General features: G+C 36.9%; 1 protein-coding gene across 1 annotated transcript in view; it reads right to left on the bottom strand.

Annotated features, from left to right (window-relative positions):
- Window positions 1-7248: 7248 nt before the first annotated feature.
- The window catches only part of UBE3D (ubiquitin protein ligase E3D), a 137470-nt gene continuing 128025 nt past the window's right edge, over window positions 7249-16693 (bottom strand). The window contains exon 9 of the mRNA XM_049772319.1: window positions 7249-7542. Coding sequence (XP_049628276.1) covers window positions 7522-7542 — 21 coding nt within the window. The 3' untranslated portion in view covers window positions 7249-7521. The remainder of the gene's footprint in view (window positions 7543-16693) is intronic.

Raw genomic sequence — 16693 nt, 5'->3', positions numbered from 1 at the left:
TAATTGAGCATACAGAAATTGTACAGGATCAGTAATGAGGCAGGGCCCTTGAGAAAAAAGTTTATCTGGCTATTGGAGGTAGTGGGCATGGCATTGGCATGGTAGGCATTCAGCCTGCCTTCTCCTCCCAAGATGGCCAGCTTTCTGCTGCATAGGCCAGTGTACCCATGATCTTTCAGAACTCGGTTTACATCTCCTTAGAGAATAGTGAATCTATGGAGCTGTCCTGATTCAAACATTGTGACTGTAGGCATGGTTACAGCTGGCAGGCTTCCTGGATGATGAAAAATATGGGGGAGCGAGCCTACACTCACTCCAAAAAGTCCTGGTGATTGTGGGTGATGAAGGCAGCAGTAGTGGGTGTTGGGGTTACACATAGCTAGGAGAACAACATAGTGTGCTGAGTACTGATATTGAACACAGGTCTGCCATGTGCAAGGTGAGCACCCTAACTTCCATACTACATTTTCAGTTCTTTATTTATTACTGTCTATTTCTTGCTTAGTTGCTCTATATACAAATAAAACAAGGGAACAGATAGTAAGAGCATTCTGTATTTATCCTTCCCCCACTTAACAAAATTCTTTCAAGGTCTACGTAAGTTGTAGAAAAATGTGTAAGAGTTCATCTTTTCTTACAGTTGCACAGTATTCCATTCTATATAGGTATCTATACCTATACATACACATATATTCATAAATAATGTATATAATGACTTTATAAAATGTTGTATATACATGGCTTTAGACATTTAGGTTGTTTTTATAAACTGGATATCACACTAAATGCTATTTTGAATATAGGTATACAGATTTTTTAAATTAATGTTTTGGCTTGGGGGATAAATGCCTAGAAGTGGAATAGCTTGATCACATAGCTGCTATAGAGTATATCTTAGCGATAACTTGTCTAAAACTCTGTATACATTTATAAATCAATGCTTTCTATTTATTTTCTATGAATAACAGATGTTTTCACTAGGTCTCATAGAATGGTCCTAAACTGAGCATTTACATATTAAAATGTAGCCTTCTTCTGTGACTGCAGTTATCACATTATGAATTCTGTCTACCTTTCTCATCTCTTTCTTATTGTTGACCAAGCAATAGAAACATTCTGCAGTAGGATGCAGTGTGAATTCAACATTTCAGTTGTGTTGTTCATAATCATACTTAGTGGGATGTCACACTCCTGGCCAAAGAGCTCACAGATTTTTTTTTAGAATTGTAATGTTTTCTGGGGGCACAAGATTTAGTTGTGGTGCTCACACACATAGTGTGGGGCTGGACAAAGGATGCTTCAGGAGTAGGGCTGATGGGACAAAACTCAGTAAATATGATTGGTATCAGAACTTAAATTCAATGTCTCCCACTTGCAAGACACATTACTGTAGAGCTCTCACTATGAATTTTTTTTTTTACTATTTTTTGTTTGTTTTTGTTTTTTGGCCACACCAGGCAGCACTCAGGAATTACTTGTGGTTTGTGCTCAGAAATCGCTCCTGGCTAAGGGGACCATATGGGATGCCTGGGATTGAATTTATGTCCAACCTGGGCCAGCTACATGCAAGGCAAATGCCCTGCCACTGTGCTACCACTCTGGCCCCTTGCTATGATTTTTTTTAAAGTTATGTATGCATCTAGGTTATAACAACTTTTATTTATATGTGGTGCCCTAGCTAACCTGTCAATTTTCTGTCTCTCTCTAGGTTATAACAACTTTTATTTATATGTGGTGCCCTAGCTAACTTGTGTAAGTTCGCTCTGCTCCCACATGGCTTCATATGCTCCTGCTCTCACAAAGTATGATCTATTATCAAGGATAATTAATCCTTTGGTTCAGAGGAAAAAGAAGCATCAAGTCTATTCATAAAGTATTAAAATTTCCTTAGGACCAAGAAATTTCCCTCTTTTTTAAAAAAAATTATTTTCATTGTGATCAATGTGAATTACAGTCTTACACATTATACTTAAGGTACATAGTGACAATGAATGTTATTCTTCCCCCTGTTCCCAGCATGTATTCAATACCTCCTCCCTTTGCCCCCTGGACTGTTAATGTAAGAGGACTCCTTTGTGTATAGCTTGTTGTAGATTGGATATCTTGATAAATTTACTCTTCTTTTAAGCAAAACACATTTCAGTTAATTAAATTAGTAGCAAATTTACAAGGTCATAAAGGGAATTCTTTTTTTTTTTTTTACAATGTCCATTGTACATTGTACAATTTACAATGTCCAACAATGTACATTGTTGTCTACTTGGGGAAGGAGTTTCAAACCAAGAAATTACTACATGATGCAGGAAACTTCAGCCTAAATAATGTTGGAAAGAGCACAGACAGTGGGAAGTACATTCTTCTTCTTATTATTATTATTTTTGGTTTTTAGGTCACACCTGGCAGCGCTCAGGGGTTACTCCTGGCTCTATGCTCAGAAATTACTCCTGTAGGCTCAGGGGACCATATGGGATGCCGGAATTTGAACCACCGTCCGTCTGCACGCAAGGCAAATGCTCTACCTTCATGCTATCTCTACGGCCCCAGGAAGTTCTTCTTGAGAAGATTGGGGAGTCAGGAGCTCCAGCCTGGGTGCCTGACTGTAGGCAATGATGCTGTAACTTGTATAGCAACTGCCAAAGGAATGTTTCATAGGAAGAAGGCAGTGATACTGAGCATGGATTCTAGATTAACTGGATTTGAAAAGCCCCATAATATATAGTTAGATGTCTGTCCAGAAAGGAGTCTGAGAGTCCTTAAATTTTTGGATGATCTGGCTTTTTTTTTTTCTACAGCTGCCTCTTCTTTTCTGTCATACTCGAAGGGCATAGGTGTCACCTGTTTTAAAAGCTTATGTTCTGGGTCCATTTGGCCTAGATTCCAAATACTAGCTCTGCCACTCTCTTGATGCTGAACTTGGCTTTCTCTAAACCTTGGCTATAATGTGGTATAACATTATATATTGTTTTAAGTATTATGTATGCAATTTTACTTGTATTTTATATAATCAAGTGTCTAAAATGTAAGTATAATAAAACTGCTTTCTAGAAGAGAATAGTAGAATGTAAGTTTAGAATTAACTGCTGTTTTGCTTAGACATAAGGATTATCATGACAGGCTTAAGGTGCAAAGGACAGGGACTAGGCCCAGGAAAAAAGCCATCCTGGATTGGCAACGTGCAAGGCAAACACCCTACGATAGTGCTCACTCTGCCCCACCCCCTTCAAGATCTTAAAATTAATTCTACATTTGATTTTAGGAGCAGGTCATGAAATTTGGGACTATCCACGAGATTGGATACATACAAAGACCATACAAAGTCTTGGCATGCTCAGAAGAAGAAATTCAGACTTTTTTCTATTATTGAAAGTACTCTGAATCTGTGAGGTTTTTCTAATGTGTTTTAATAGAGGAATTATGTAACAAAGCATCTTGCCAAAGTACAAGACTCAGACAGTGTAAATAGTAGTAAATAGAGAAATAATAAAGGTTAAGAAGTTCAAAGATGGAGGTATCTGAACATTTATTATATGTGCATTGTTTGGCAATATTTTCCCAGGTGAAGAAGTGCTATCAGCCAGTTCTTTCCTGATACTTCACTCCTACACTGTTTTGGCAATGATACTCGACTAAGAGCTGCAGAAATGCTTCTTTGCACATCCCTGATGCCAAACTGGAAGAGACACTGTCTCCATAAAACTAAGAGAGCAGAAGGGCCAATCTACATCTAAATGTTATTTAAACACTTTTTAAAAAGTTAGCGGAAAGAGTAGCAAAATGGTTTTTATACTTATTATAGTATCTTTTGTTTCAGGAAAGTTCTAGAGCGATATAATATAAATAACCTTTACATTGAGTTGTAACAAGTTATTATTTCCTACCATAGTTTTATTTTTCAGCATAAGTAAAAACCTGCACTTTCTCTGCTCCAATAAATTAAAAGTTTCAAAAGGATAAGGCTTCAAAAAGGGCAATGAGAGAACACAGCTCCACTACTAGACAATGAAATCCTGTGTCTATCATCCTTGAAATTAATAAGAGACAAAGTGCTATTCTACACAAAGATTCCAAACCAGTTCATGAAAGAAGGACATAAAACAAACTCATAAACTGTTTATTATGTTCAACTCAGAAGGTATAATCCAATAAAACCAGAATTGTAAAAAAATATAAATTATTAAAAAAAAGATGCTGACTAGACCTATATCAAATTTATGAAGCCATATGCTTCATAAAAAGGGCTAAACATTTTTTTGGAAAGCTTTTTTCATTTTTGTATTAATTCATTGTTTTTGTCTCTAGATGATTATTTTGCACATTATATTTTACCTTTAGTCTCAAGACATTAGTTGTTCCCTCTTAATCATTTTTTTGGGGGGTGTCACACTGGGCAGCGCTCAGGGGTTACTCCTGGCAGGTTCAGGGGACCATATGGGATACTGGTATTTGAACCATCCTTCTGTATGCAAGGCAAACACACTACCTCCATGCTATCTCTCTGGCCCCCTTCCTCTTAATCTCTTTTTTTTTTTTTGGTTTGTTTTTGAGCCACACCCAGCAGTGCTCAGAGGTTACTCCTGGATCTGTGCTCAGAATCACTCCTGGCAGGCTTGGGGGACCATATGGGATGCTGGGATTCGAACCACCATTGGTCCTGGGTTGGCTGCTTGCAAGACAAACGCCCTACCATTGTGCTATCTCTCCAGCCCCTCCCTCTTAATCTTAATTAAAGACTTGTACTTTTATCTCTTAGAGTAATTGATGCAATAAATATAAAAAAATCGTCATCATTTACTGTATAAATACCTTTAATGTAATTCTAATAAAATAAAAGCCTCAATCATTTTATTTCAAAGAATTTATAACATTTTTCAAAAAAATATTTTTGATGTGGACCGAATGAAGAAAAATCTTTCTGGGAAAAAGTATTAAGTGATAGTCTAACAATCTTAAAGGAAATGAATATTTAACAGCCAGAGAAATGCATTTTTTTTTTATTTTTTGGTTTTTGGACCATACCATGTTGCTCAGGGGTTATTCTTGGCTATGGTCTTAGAAATCGCTCCTGGCTTGGGGGACTATATGGGGAAGTCAGGGGATCGAACCACTGTCTGGCCTACGTCAGAGGCTTGCAAAGCAAACGCCCTACTGCTGCACCATTGCTCAGGTCCTGGGAGATGTATTTTTAAAGAATGGATTGATACAAATAAGGCATGCCCTATTGACACCGAAGAATAATTTAAGGTCCCTCCAAAAATAATTAAGTTAGCATTTACTGAATGCATTCTCCACATTAGACACAGACATTATTTTAATGGGATTTTATCTTGGTTAATTTTATTACACAAAATAAAACAAGAATCATTATACACTGATTCTAAATTCAGTTGGAATCTCTATGTGAATATTTTGCTTCTGACTATCACCAGCTCTAAAGGATATTGGATTAAAACTGGAATAAAGTGTCAGGTGATACATATAAACAGCCCCTCGAACCTCACTTCTTAAAGTGAAAAATAAGCGGTGGTGCAAGCCACAAGGCTTGTACTAGCCTAGGATAGACCACGGTTAGATCACCCAGTGTCCCATATTGTTCCCCAAGCCAGGAGCGATTTCTGAGACCATAGCCAGGAGTAACCCCTGAGCATCACTGGGTGTGGCATTACCATAACAATGATAGTATAAAGATATTTGTCCCAAAGACAGATAGGGGTGAGGGAGGAACATTGGTGGCAGGAAAAAGTTACTAGTGAAGGGTGATGCTCATTCAATGACTGAAACCCAATTATGAACATTTTCATAACCATGGTGCATAAATAAATTATTTTAAATATGAGGAGAAAAAAAATTCCTCTTCTACTATGTAGACAGAATTCATCACCTCCTTTTACAGACTTGGAAAATAAATCAGGCTTAAAAATAAGTAGCTTCCCAAAGAGCAAATGTAGGTGCGAAGATAATAGTTGTTCTGAGTAATGGATCTGAAATTCTCCTTCATTGGAACAACCATCACAAAACAAAACAAAACCAACAACAAAACTGATGTGAAGAGCTTTTCTGTCTTCTGGTCTAGGTCATTAAAGGTTGTTACCTAATTGTAAAAAAGAAAAAAAAAACCCACAAAAATAAAATAGTTTATCATCTTGATATAAAGCAGGTCTAGCTACAAATCCAGAGCTGTCCTTCTGAATGTGGGGTGGGAAAAGAGGATCTACCTGACTCCTGTCCCAGCTTTGACCTTATTGTGGGATCTAAGCATGGCTTAAAAGGAAAAGGCCATGCATTAGATTAGCCATTAGATTATCTTTAGCTCCATCATTCTCATTCAATGGTTTCTTCTTCTTCTTTTTTTTTTTGTTTGTTTTGTTTTGTTTTTGGGCCACACCCAGTGGTGCTCAGGGGTGACTCCTGGCTGTCTGCTCAGAAATAGCTCCTGGCAGGCACAGGGGACCATATGGGACACCGGGATTTGAACCAACCACCTTTGGTCCTGGATCGGCTGCTTGCAAGGCAAACGCCGCTGTGCTATCTCTCCGGGCCCGCAATGGTTTCTTCTTTACCTGCTTTGTCATATAGGAGGGATGAAGCCAGCTCTGGAATAAGTTATCAGTAATGTATATTTTTTAGTTTGCAATAAATATTCTGTAAGGATGTAAGTATAGTATTAAAACAAAAAAGAAAATATGCGGATTCACGTAAGTGAAAAAAACCTTTAAGTTTAATAAATGTTTACTGAGTCTCTTGATAAAAGTACACAAACCAGTTTTCTTTTAGAAATATATTTTAAATGAACATAAAATGTTCTTAGCTTATAGGTCCACTACTAACATTCAGTTCCACCAACAAAATCCCCAGTACATTCCACACAGGACAGACCAATCATTACTGTACTTCCAGGTGGTGCTGACAAAGCACAGATTTAAATAATCCTCTTTGTGGGAAACAAACTAAACTTCTATATTCATCTTAAAAGCCAACAAGCTGCTATTATAGCCCTTTCCCTGGCCTTTCTTTTTGTTCTGTTCAAAATTTTATGTTTTAAAAATGTCTTAATAAAATAAATTGTTTAAATCAACATGAGATAGATACAAAGTTGTCATACTGAGCTTCAGTCATACAATGTCCAATTCCCATACCTTTTCCAGTGCATTTTTCCCCCAGCACCAATGTCCCCGTTTCCTTCCCACTTTCCCCGTCTCTACCCTGCCTACCTCTATGGCAGACATTTATCTCTATGTCTCTTTTCTCTTTCTTCCTTTTAGACTCTGTTGTTAGAAATACTGTTACTGAAGGGATAAGTGGATATAAGCAGCCTTGGTTTTTCAAGGTCTTAAAGTCAACTGTTTCTTTTCGAAACCATCCAGAAATAAGTAAACACAAAGCTTAAGTGCGATGCTCTCAGTCCATAGGTCGGTTCCTCTCTCCGTAATCACTCCCACTGGGATGAATTCAGGAGGCCTGATCTCCAGTGCACTCTGCAGTGTGAAGAGTTGTCCACCAAGGAGATCAATGCTAGCTCCACTGTTACATTTTCAAAAAGGCAACCTGAAAATAGAAGAAATGCCCGTGGTATTATATTATATAGAATGATAAAACAAAATCAGAATCAAGCAAGTCTAGTAAATAAGGATGCAGACAAAGGTGTCAATTGAAATTGTATTAATTGTATTAATGTTATTTAAAATAGCTTGGGTTTTCTAAGAAAATCTTTACTTTTAAATCTTCCCATCAACCTTATATTATTTCTATTTTATTTTATTTATTTATCTTCCTTCCTTCCATCCTTCCTTCCTTCCTTGCTTCCTTCCTTCCTTCCTTCCTTCCTTCCTTCCTTCCTTCCTTCCTTCCTTCCTTCGTTTTTGGGTCATACCCAGCAGCTCTCAGGGGTTACTCCTGGCTCTGCACTCAGAAATTGTTCCTGGTAGGCTTGGGAGACCATAAGGATGCCAAGAATCAAACCACTGTCAGTCCTGGTTCGGCAGCGTGCAAGGCAACACCCAACCATTTTGCTATCTCTCTAGCCCCTTTTGTTCTAATTTCATTTTGTTTTTAACATTATTCCTTGTATCTGTCTCTGAGGTCTTTGAAGATTATTTAAAATGTTCATAACCATCATATTTCATTTTCTTTCTACTTTTTAAAGAAAGGTATTTACATTAAACAATCTAAATTCTTTAAAAAAAAAAAGATGGGCCAGAGAGATAGCATGGAGATAAGGCATTTGCCTTTCAAGCAGAAGGACGGTGGTTCAAATCCCAGCATCCCATATGGTCCCCTGTGCCTGCTGGGGGCGATTTCTGAGCATAGACCCAGGAGTAACCTCTGAGCACTGCCAGGTGTGACCCAAAAACCAAAAACCAAAAACCAAAAAAACAAAAAACAAAACAAAAAGAAATCCGAATTTTGTCAAACTTAGCCATTTTATTTCTGTTTTGGGGGCAACTGGGGGCCACAACCAGCTGTACTCTAGGGACCATATGTGGTGCCAGGGATCAAACATGCAAGACTGTATTCCCTTATACTATCTCTCTAGCCCCAAGACTTTGTCATTTTATAGCAGGAGCTAATACTGAGGCTTTTTAAACTATACAGTAATTCAAATGCTTCACATGGAGTTAAAGAAAAAAAATTAAATTTTAGCTGTATTACAGAAATAGTTTTAACTAAAATTGAAATTGTACTGTAAAGACCTTTTTGCTACAGATCTAAATAGATATTCTGGATCTTAAACAGCCAGATTCCTTTTGTTCTTATTTTGTTTTGGGGCCACACCTGGTGGCATTTAAGCATTATTCCCAGCTCTATGCTAGAAACCATGCCTGTAAGGCTCAGGGAACCATATAGGATGCCAGAGATTGAATCATGGTGCCACATTCAAGGGAAATGCCTCTACACTGTGTTATCACTCCAGCCCAATAAATAGGTTTCTTATAGTCTTGAAGAATACTATATGATTCCAGCTCCTTGTCACTCTGAATAATTCCACCAGCTTCTCATATGAAGGTGATGATTTTTATAAAAATCTATTCTTTTTATTATGCTTGTCAGTATCATTATCGCAAAACTTATTGTTCAAACCATTTTACTTCATATAATGTGTATGTAAGAAATAGTTTACAACAACTTTAAGTGTTCAAATTTAAATTCACAACAGCTTTAATGATGAAGAAACAAACATAATAAAGGCAATAAAACTGAGAAAGTTTTACTTCAGAGGTGTTATTAAATTTGGAACTGCAAAAATCAGGAGTAGGATGTAAGTTGGGGATAGAAATGGGACAGCGAGAAAGGGTTGGAAAATTTCATCCTTATTCTACTTATGTGGGAGAAGACAAAAGTACAAACATTCTACTTCTGGACAAGTTTGTAAATGCAGTCACAAGAAACATGTACTTAGTAATTTCTTCTGGGGAAAGGAAAAAAAAGGTGGGTTTTGCAGGACAAAAAGCATCTACTTTATATTGAGCAATTCAGGAGTTTGTTATTTTTCACAGTGCTGGTAAGAAAAGCACCGGCTGAGCTTCCTTATCTCCTTTCTGCTGTGCTTCTATATCAAGTTCTACAATGGGAAATGTCAGAGCTGAAGAAGCAGACGAAGAGTTTAAATTCCTAAATAAAATGAACAACTTATGATATGGACAACTGATACAATCTTCAAGGGTAGGAGAGAAAAATGGAATCAGGTTATAATACATACATTTCTCTCCCACCTCAACTGAAAATAGATAGCCAGAGCCCATGAATAAATCAGTGAGAATCCCTCCTTTAGGGAGGGGTGGGCAAAAGATTTTCCTCAGAGAGTTTTCTTCTAAATTCTCAGGCTTACACTGCAATCAAATTAACATTAGATTTAACAAATTAATAGATAGATTAGTAGGAAGTAGAACAAATTTCAGCTATATATGTATGAAGAACTTTCCTGCAAAGAAATGCTATAGCCAATGGGCAAATATATATATATATATATATATATATATATATGTGTGTGTGTGTGTGTGTGTGTGTGCTGAGCTATAAGGAATGGATTTAGGATCTGGGACTTCAAGAAGAAAGGAAAGAAGGAAAGTCTCTTTCCTTTTCATTTAGAGAGAGTGACTCATATGATGAAAAACAAATGCTCTGTAATGAAATGTGTGTCCTGTCATATAAATTTCTAAGTTAAAAAAATAATTTTGGGGCCACACACACAAGTAGCATGCAGGCCTTATTCCTGGTTCTATGCTTAGAAATCAATTCTAGCAGTGATTGAGAAACCATATGAAATGCTAGGGATTAAACCTATGCTGGTAGCATGCAAAGCAAGTACCTTAACCACTAAACTATCTCTTTAGCCTTTCTATTAAAAAATCTTAAATCATAATATGAAATGTTAACAAGCACTTAATCCTGGATTATGAAACTTGAATACCAAGCAAGAGGGGAATAATAATAAAAATTAGAGTCGACTGAGAATGACACAGGGACATTGGTGTAGAATCTTGGGCACTTTGATGGTGGTGAAGGGTGGTAACCAGGCACATTAAACTATAAATACTAAAACTATTATAAACATGTCACCTAAACTTTAATAATTACATTTAATAGTCTCAATTTTTATTCCTATTGTTAGTTAAGGGAGTAGTAATCCTAGATTGACCTTTAAATAACTGATGTAGCAAAGTGATCTATTTTGCAAAGGTCTGTTCCAGACATCTTGGAGAGATTCATCCTTTAGTCTGTAAGAAGAGACCCGAGGAACCTAAGAACATTACAATAGTCTTAGAATTAACTACAGTAGTCAGATGGCTTCATCTAGAGTAGGTTTTGATTCTTTATGCACATGACAACTTGTAATGTCTGAACTTTAGTCCACAGAATGGAAGTTAATTTGCATTATGGTAGAGTGCTCTTTCTATCTTTTTAGGCTTGTGCAAAGAGCAGTGTTGGTCCAGGGATATGTGGTTGAAAATCACTTCTGACTTTACCTTGTGGTATACATAATAGTTTCACATAAAAGTGTTTTGTTGTGTAATATTCTCCTTCTCTAGGAATAATTATAGGAGCTTTCCAAAGAGGACAATATCCTTGCTAATCTTCAGAAACAGGAAGGCAAAAGATGAAAACCACCTTTTTAAATATTCCCTAAAAAGGTTTGCTATGGAGAATTTCAAATAGGCACTATTCAGAAAAAAGAGTAACACTGATAAATATTCTCATACAAATTTAGCTCTGGAATTACAGAGCTACTTAACTCACCACTTTGAACAAGTTTGACCATGAAAGACTATTTGGCACTGACTGAAGATAATTTTGCTGCCACAACTTAGGGGATGCTATTATTATCTAGGGAACTAGAAGCCAGGCTGCTGTCAGTCTGTGACTTCCCAATGAAATACAAAACCTGACAATGTCAGGAGCACAATGGTGGAAAGCACTGAGAACTTTGAGGGCGACAGTCCTCATATTCTAGCTGAAACACTTGGAATAAACTTGTCAGCTTCTCTCAGCCTTTCTTTGCTTGCAAAATGGACCCAGAACAGGACCTACCCAGAAACATTTTATGGATATTGAGCCTATCTGGACTTATTACACTCCAGTACCAGCCTGGGATTTAGGTAAAGCAAGTATTTGAAATTCTGTTTGACAAAGAAATTGGACCCCAGAAAATCTGAGTTGAGTTACTCAAAAACTGAGTGTGTCATGAAGTCCAATAACGGCATTTTTCACAATAACTTTACCAATGAATGAAAAAATGCTACAGAAATGTATTTTATTTGGAAGAACTAAAAAAATAAACTCAAGGAGAGGAACTACATAAGACTCTGAGCTGGTAAAATCAATAAGTAATGGAATTCACCCACTCTCAACAAAATAAAATATTATAAGAAACTGCAATAATCTTTGGGATCAGGTATCATACATGCATTTTACTTTCTTCATATATATTGAAGACACTGTGAGTTAACAAATTTGTTCTACTAAACTATTTTGTTCTACTACACTAAGAAAAGTCTCTGTATATTTTTCTGTATATTTCCCCAAATTGTAAATTTTGAGGATTTTCTGATATATGAATATTGCTACAGATTTAAGGTCTACTATACCATTTCTGAAACAGGCACAAATAAAGAGTATTTATTAAAAACAAGAAAAGAAATGGATAAATTCTTGGACTCTTATAATCTTCCACGGTTGAAAGAAGAGGATGTAGCATATCTAAACACCCCCATCACCATTGATGAAATAAAAATGGTAATCAAAAGTCTGCCCAAAAACAAAAGCCCAGGCCCAGATGGATTCACTAATGAATTCTATCAAACTTTCCAAGAGGAACTACTACCAATCCTGGCAAGACTCTTTCATGAAATTGAACAAGTGGAAACACTCCCAAATAGCTTTTATGAAGCCAACATCACCTTGATACCTAAACCAGACAGAGATGCTACGAAAAAAGAAAATTACAGAGCAATATCGCTGATGAATGCAGATGCAAAGATCCTCAACAAAATCCTGGCAAATAGGATTCAATACCTCATTAAGAAGATCATCCACTACAATCAAGTAGGTTTCATCCCAGGAATGCAAGGATGGTTTAACATCCGTAAGTCTATCAACATAATACACAACATCAACAACAAGAAAAATAAAAACCACATGATCATATCAATAGATGCAGAGAAAGCATTTGATAAGGTCCAACACCCATTCTTGATCAAAACTCTCAGCAAGATGGGAATGGAAGGAACCTTTCTCAATATAGTTAAGGCCATCTACCACAAGCCAGTGGCAAATATTATCCTCAATGGAGAAAAACTAAAAGCCTTCCCTCTAAATTCTGGCACAAGATAAGGCTGTCCTCTCTCACCACTCCTATTCAACATAGCACTGGAAGTACTTGCTATAGCGATTAGGCAAGAAAAAGATACCAAGGGAATCCAGATAGGAAAGGAAGAAGTCAAGCTCTCACTGTTTGCAGATGACATGATGCTCTACTTAGAAAACCCTAAAGACTCTACCAAAAAGCTTCTAGAAACAATAGACTCATATAGCAAGGTGGCAGGCTACGAAATCAACACACAAAAATCAATGGCCTCTCTATACACCAATAGTAATAAGGAAGAAATGGACATTAAGAAAACAACCCCATTCACAGTAGTGCCACACAAACTCAAATATCTTGGAATCAACTTGACTAAAAATGTGAAGGACCTATACAAAGAAAACTATAAAACTCTGCTCCAAGAAATGAGAGGACACGCGGAAATGGAAACACATACCCTGCTCATGGATTGGCAGGATTAACATCATCAAAATGGCAATACTCCCCAAGGCATTATACAGATTCAATGCTATCCCTCTAAAGATACCCATGACATTCTTCAAAGAAGTGGATCAGGCACTTTTGAAATTTGTTTGGAACAATAAACACCCTAGAATAGCTAAAGCAGTCATTGGGAAAAAGAATATGGGAGGAATTACTTTCCCCAACTTTAAACTTTACTACAAAGCAATAGTTATCAAAACAGCATGGTATTGGAATAAGGACAGGTCCTCAGATCAGTGGAATAGGCTTGAATACTCAGAAAATGTTCCCCAGACATACAATCACCTAATTTTTGATAAAGGAGCAGGAAATCCTAAATGGAGCAAAGAAAGCCTCTTCAACAAGTGGTGTTGGCACAACTGGCTAGCCACTTGCAAAAAATTAAACTTAGACCCCCAGCTAACATCATGTACAAAGGTAAAATCCAAATGGATTAAAGACCTCGATATCAGACCCCAAACCATAAGATATATAGAACAACACATAGGCTAAACTCTCCAGGACATTGAGACTACAGGCATCTTCAAGGAGGAAACTGCACTCTCCAAGCAAGTGAAAGCAGAGATTAACAGATGGGAATATATTAAGTTGAGAAGCTTCTGCACCTCAAAGGAAATAGTGCCCAGGATACAAGAGCCACCCACTGAGTGGGAGACACTATTCACCCAATACCCATCAGATAAGGGGCTAATCTCTAAAATATACAAGGCACTGACAGAAATTTACAAGAAAAAAACATCTAATCCCATCAAAAAATGGGGAGAAGAAACGAACAGACAGTTTGACAAAGAAGAAATACAAATGGCCAAAAGAGACATGAAGAAATGCTCCACATCACTAATCATCAGGGAGATGCAAATCAAAACAACAATGAGATACCACCTCACACCACAGAGAATGGCACACATCACAAAGAATGAGAACAAACAGTGCTGGCGGGGATGTGGAGAGAAAGGAACCCTTATCCACTGCTGGTGGGAATGCCGTCTAGTTCAACCTTTATGGAAAGCAATATGGAGATTCCTCCAAAAACTGGAAATCGAGCTCCCATACGATCCAGCTATACCACTCCTAGGAATATACCCTAAGAACACAAAAATACAATACAAAAATCCCTTCCTTACACCTATATTCATTGCAGCACTATTTACCATAGCAAGACTCTGGAAACAACCAAGATGCCCTTCAACAGACGAATGGCTAAAGAAACTGTGGTACATATACACAATGGAATATTATGCAGCTGTCAGGAGAGATGAAGTCATGAAATTTTCCTATACATGGATGTACACAGAATCTATTATGCTGAGTGAAATAAGTCAGAGAGAGAGAGAGAAAAACGCAGAATGGTCTCACTCATCTATGGGTTTTAAGAAAAATGAAAGACATTCTTGCAATAATAAATTTCAGACACAAAACAGAAAAGAGCTGGAAGTTCCAGCTCACCTCAGGAAGCTCACCACAAAGAGTGATGAGTTTAGTTTGAGAAATAACTACATTTTGAACTGTCCTAATATTGAGAATGTATGAGGGAAATGCAGAGCCTGTTTAGAGTACAGGCAGGGGTCAGGTGGGGAGGAGGGAGATTTGGGACATGGGTGATGGGAATGTTGCACTGGTGATGGGTGGTGTTCCTTTTATGACTGAAACCCAAACACAATCATGTATGTAATCAAGGTGTTTAAATAAAAAACAAACAAACAAAAAAAAAAAACAAGAAAAGATCCTGTGTAAGCTCTGAGGTTTGACTCTATGATCTGTGCACCTGAATTTAGATTTTTAGAATCAGAAAGAGGGAGAGAAAGTTAAATATTAAACAATATTAAAAGTAATAATAATGTCTGCTTTAGCATTTAATAACAAAAATTTTTAAGCCACAATAAACATGACAGGCTGATGAAGAATTTATTAAAGTTTATTTAAGTTTGCTTGATATGCTAATGTGATATGTTAAGACACTTTTACATATTCTTTCTTCTAAGTTAACAGATTATATTATTAAACCTATTCCTCTGGGTAGCAGTGAGAGCTGACCAGGTTGGGTGCATTCCTTACATCAGCCTGATTCTTGTTGCCTCACAGTCCTCCAAGCAAGTCTATGAGTAGTTCCCCAAGTATGACTTGGGTGTTGTGGACTCTTCCTTTCCCCAAATTCTATTCCTCAACAAAGATTTTCAGTTTTCATCTATAAAGAGATATGCTGCCAAGGTAGGGTATACAAAAAAAAAAAATTGTGTGTATGTGTATGTGTGGCACAGGGGTTGTCTCCCAAATTCTTATCAGGAGAACTGTGCATTCTAGAAGTGATTCAGGCAGCCTATGCAATATTTCACTTCAAGGACTTGAAGATTCAGTGCTGCACTGGTCCTGAGGATTTTTTGAGCCGCACTAGTGATTTGGGGGCCTCCATGTGATGCTGGCGATCTAATTGCTATACTTCATTCAAGACCCCACACTGACCTCTTTTTTTTTTTTTAAAGTACTCTGGTACGGGCTAAACAATATAGTTAAAACAATGTGATTTTCAAATAACCATAAGCTTTAGAAAATATGGAATAATAGCTTAGCCAAATATAAATGCTTCTTTTGAAAGGTATTATAAACTATAATATTAGGCCTTAAATACACATTTATGTCTAGGCATGGCTCACTTTAACATTATATTACGAAATAGGTTGTTTTTATCTGATAAAAACAGTATCTTATAAGATCTAGTTTCTAGGATCATTTATAAAATAAGATGCAAAAATAAATATAAAATAATAAGACCAGTTTTTCGAGCATTTATTAAATATGTTCAACAAAGTAAGAATATTTGTTTACTAACAAACATGAAGGTCAGATGTCTGCAGTATGTGAGAAGAGAGACATCGATGTGAGAGAAAGAGAGGGCAATGATGCCTCTACATGGAATTGAAATCTGAGAAAAAAATATTACCAGGCTGTACACTGCTGCTCAGAATATGAAGATTTTGGAAAGCAGTACTAGCATTGGATAGTTGTATGCCAACATTGCAGTCAACAAGTGGTTTACGTGAAATCACTGAAGCTTCCATTAAAAAAAAGCACATCTGCTAATGTTACTAATGTTTGCAAGTTCAGGAAATAAACACATAGAAAGTAAACCCTGATTTTAAAACTGTATATGGTTATATAAAATGTTATCAGAGAGTAAAATGTCAACACATTACTGAGATCCCATTTTCCTCAGTGGAGTGATCTGAAGATGCCATTAAATTGAAGGCTGAATGATAGTACAGCAGTTAAGGAGCATGACCTGAACACTGCCAAATGTGACCCCCAAACAAAAACAAATTAATTTCTGAATGAGTCCTAAAGCAACTGACTCTAGTGGGGCAGGAAACATTGAATGTCATATATTTAACCTGGTGT

Source organism: Suncus etruscus, chromosome 4 (assembly GCF_024139225.1).
Source record: "Suncus etruscus isolate mSunEtr1 chromosome 4, mSunEtr1.pri.cur, whole genome shotgun sequence".
NCBI classification, from domain to species: Eukaryota; Metazoa; Chordata; class Mammalia; order Eulipotyphla; family Soricidae; genus Suncus; species Suncus etruscus.
This window is presented reverse-complemented; position numbering and strand designations above follow the sequence as displayed.